The following is a 2,060-nucleotide window of genomic DNA, read 5'->3' as shown; positions in this document are numbered from 1 at the left end:
CAGCTACTTGGAAGGCTGAGGCAGAAGGATCGCTGGAGCCCAGCAGGTCGAGGCTGCAGTGGCCGGGAGCGGCCATGCACTCCAGTCCGGGCAACAGAGTGAGACTCCAACTAAAAAAAAAACCCAAAAAAACAACAAAAAAAAGAAATTATCTTTGAATTGCATTTAGTCAAAATTTTATCCATGATACTACCTCAGGTTCTGTCATGTTCTGAAATTGTGAATTTGTAGTCACATTGACCCTCAGGCCACAAAAGATCCTTGGCATCGTCTTGGACTTGTGATCTCAGCATTAAGATTGCACACAAAAGAGGTTTATTGATGAAAGACTTCTGTGATGGGAAAATTGTCTTTTGTTTTTGTTTTTTTTGAGTTGGAGTCTCACTCTGTCGCCCAGACTGGAGTGCAGTGGCCACTCCTGGCCACCGCAGCCTTGACCTGCTGGGCTCCGGCGATCCTTCTGCCTCAGCCTTCCGAGTAGCCGGATTACAGGCACGCGCTACCACGCCCGGCTGATTTTTTGATTTATTGTAGAGATGAGGTCTCGCTGCCCAGGCGGGTCTTGAACCTGCGGGCTCAGGCAGTCCACTCACCTCAGCCTCCCAAAGGTGCGGAATTATAGACTGAGCCACCGAGCCTGGCTCGGATGGTACATTTTATAAAATTTCTAATATAGAATGAAGGAAAACGAAGCCCTTTTTTGTTTAGAAATCTTGATTTTTGTTTTTTCTTCCTGCCCAGACTTCTGTCTCGCCTTTTACATGGTTGGCATATAGGAATGTCATCTCAGGGTATTAGTGTGTTTAATACAGTATGTACAGATTACAAGAGCAAGAGACTTGTTTTGGATTTAGAGCAGTGTTTGACTATTTATCCAGAACTTGGTTTGGAAAGGACTGCCATATAAAATGTGTGTGAAGAATAATGAAAGATTTCTTTTACATTGCCACAATCTTCCCATAATAGTAGAATGATAGCAGAGCAGAAGAATATTTCAGAATACTTCCCAAATGCTATGCAATAGAAACTGATGTGAAAAATATTGTGCCATAATTAACTCTGTAGGAAAAGTATCACCCTATGCTTACTTCCCAGTCAGCATGCTTATTAATTTCCTTATTAATTTGAATGAACCAATATTAGACTAGGATACCTCTTAAAATCATGTATTAGCATACCTAAATAATTTGGGGGTTATTATCATTTCTTTATGTCACTAATGTGATTTATAAAATAAAGTATTTTTTAATTATTATAAGGTCATGTCAGTATACCCATATGCATATTGACTTTTAAATGCACTGTGTGCAGTAAGAATAATGGCTCTTGAAGAAGTGTTTTGTGTTTCGTTTCAGCTGAGCAGTCCTGAGAGTAGCTTGACACCACCCCTCTCAGCCAGCCTGCATCTGGAGAGTGAGTTGGATGCATTAGCAAGCCTGGAAAACCATGTGAAAACGGAACCCACAGATATGAGTGAAAGCTGCAAGCAGTCAGGGCTCAGCAGTCTTGTGAATGGAAAGTCCCCAATCCGAAGCCTCATGCACAGGTCGGCAAGGATTGGAGGAGATGGCAGCAGCAAAGATGACGACCCAAATGAAGACTGGTGTGCTGTCTGCCAAAATGGAGGGGATCTCTTGTGCTGTGAGAAATGTCCAAAGGTCTTTCATCTAACTTGTCATGTTCCAACACTTCTTAGCTTTCCAAGGTACCAGTGAAATCATTGACTTTTTTTGTTTTGCGTTATTGTTGATTTTCATAAGTTAAAAAAACAAACAGCAGAAAGTTGTTTGGGGCAGATGATGTCCTAACCAGCATGTAGCATTTCTGTAAAACAAGGAGTCTGTTATTCCTTTGATATTACAGAGAAACTAACAACAGGAAGCTCATAATGCAGGTTTAATATCTAAGATCTACGTGGTACATTAATGGTAAAGAGTAGATTTTATAGCCGGGCTCGGTGGCTCAGCCTGTCATCCCGCGCCTTTGGGAGGCTGAGGTGAGGGATTGCCTGAGCCCGTGGGTTCAAGACCCGCCTGGGCAGCGAGACCTCATCTCTACAA

The 2,060-nt window shown here is 42.5% G+C and overlaps 1 protein-coding gene across 1 annotated transcript in view; it reads left to right on the top strand.

Moving 5' to 3' along the window:
- TRIM33 (tripartite motif containing 33) overlaps positions 1 to 2,060 on the top strand; it is an 80,032-nt gene that overhangs the window by 64,909 nt on the left and 13,063 nt on the right. Inside the window, exon 15 of the mRNA XM_021712489.1 lies at positions 1,356 to 1,705. Coding sequence (XP_021568164.1) covers positions 1,356 to 1,705 — 350 coding nt within the window. The remainder of the gene's footprint in view (positions 1 to 1,355; positions 1,706 to 2,060) is intronic.

Source organism: Carlito syrichta, unplaced genomic scaffold (genome assembly GCF_000164805.1).
Source record: "Carlito syrichta isolate Samal-C Ts95f unplaced genomic scaffold, Tarsius_syrichta-2.0.1 Scaffold303316, whole genome shotgun sequence".
Taxonomy (NCBI): domain Eukaryota; kingdom Metazoa; phylum Chordata; class Mammalia; order Primates; family Tarsiidae; genus Carlito; species Carlito syrichta.
The sequence above is the reverse complement of the archived record's forward strand: the minus strand, read 5'-3'. Positions and strand labels throughout refer to the sequence as shown.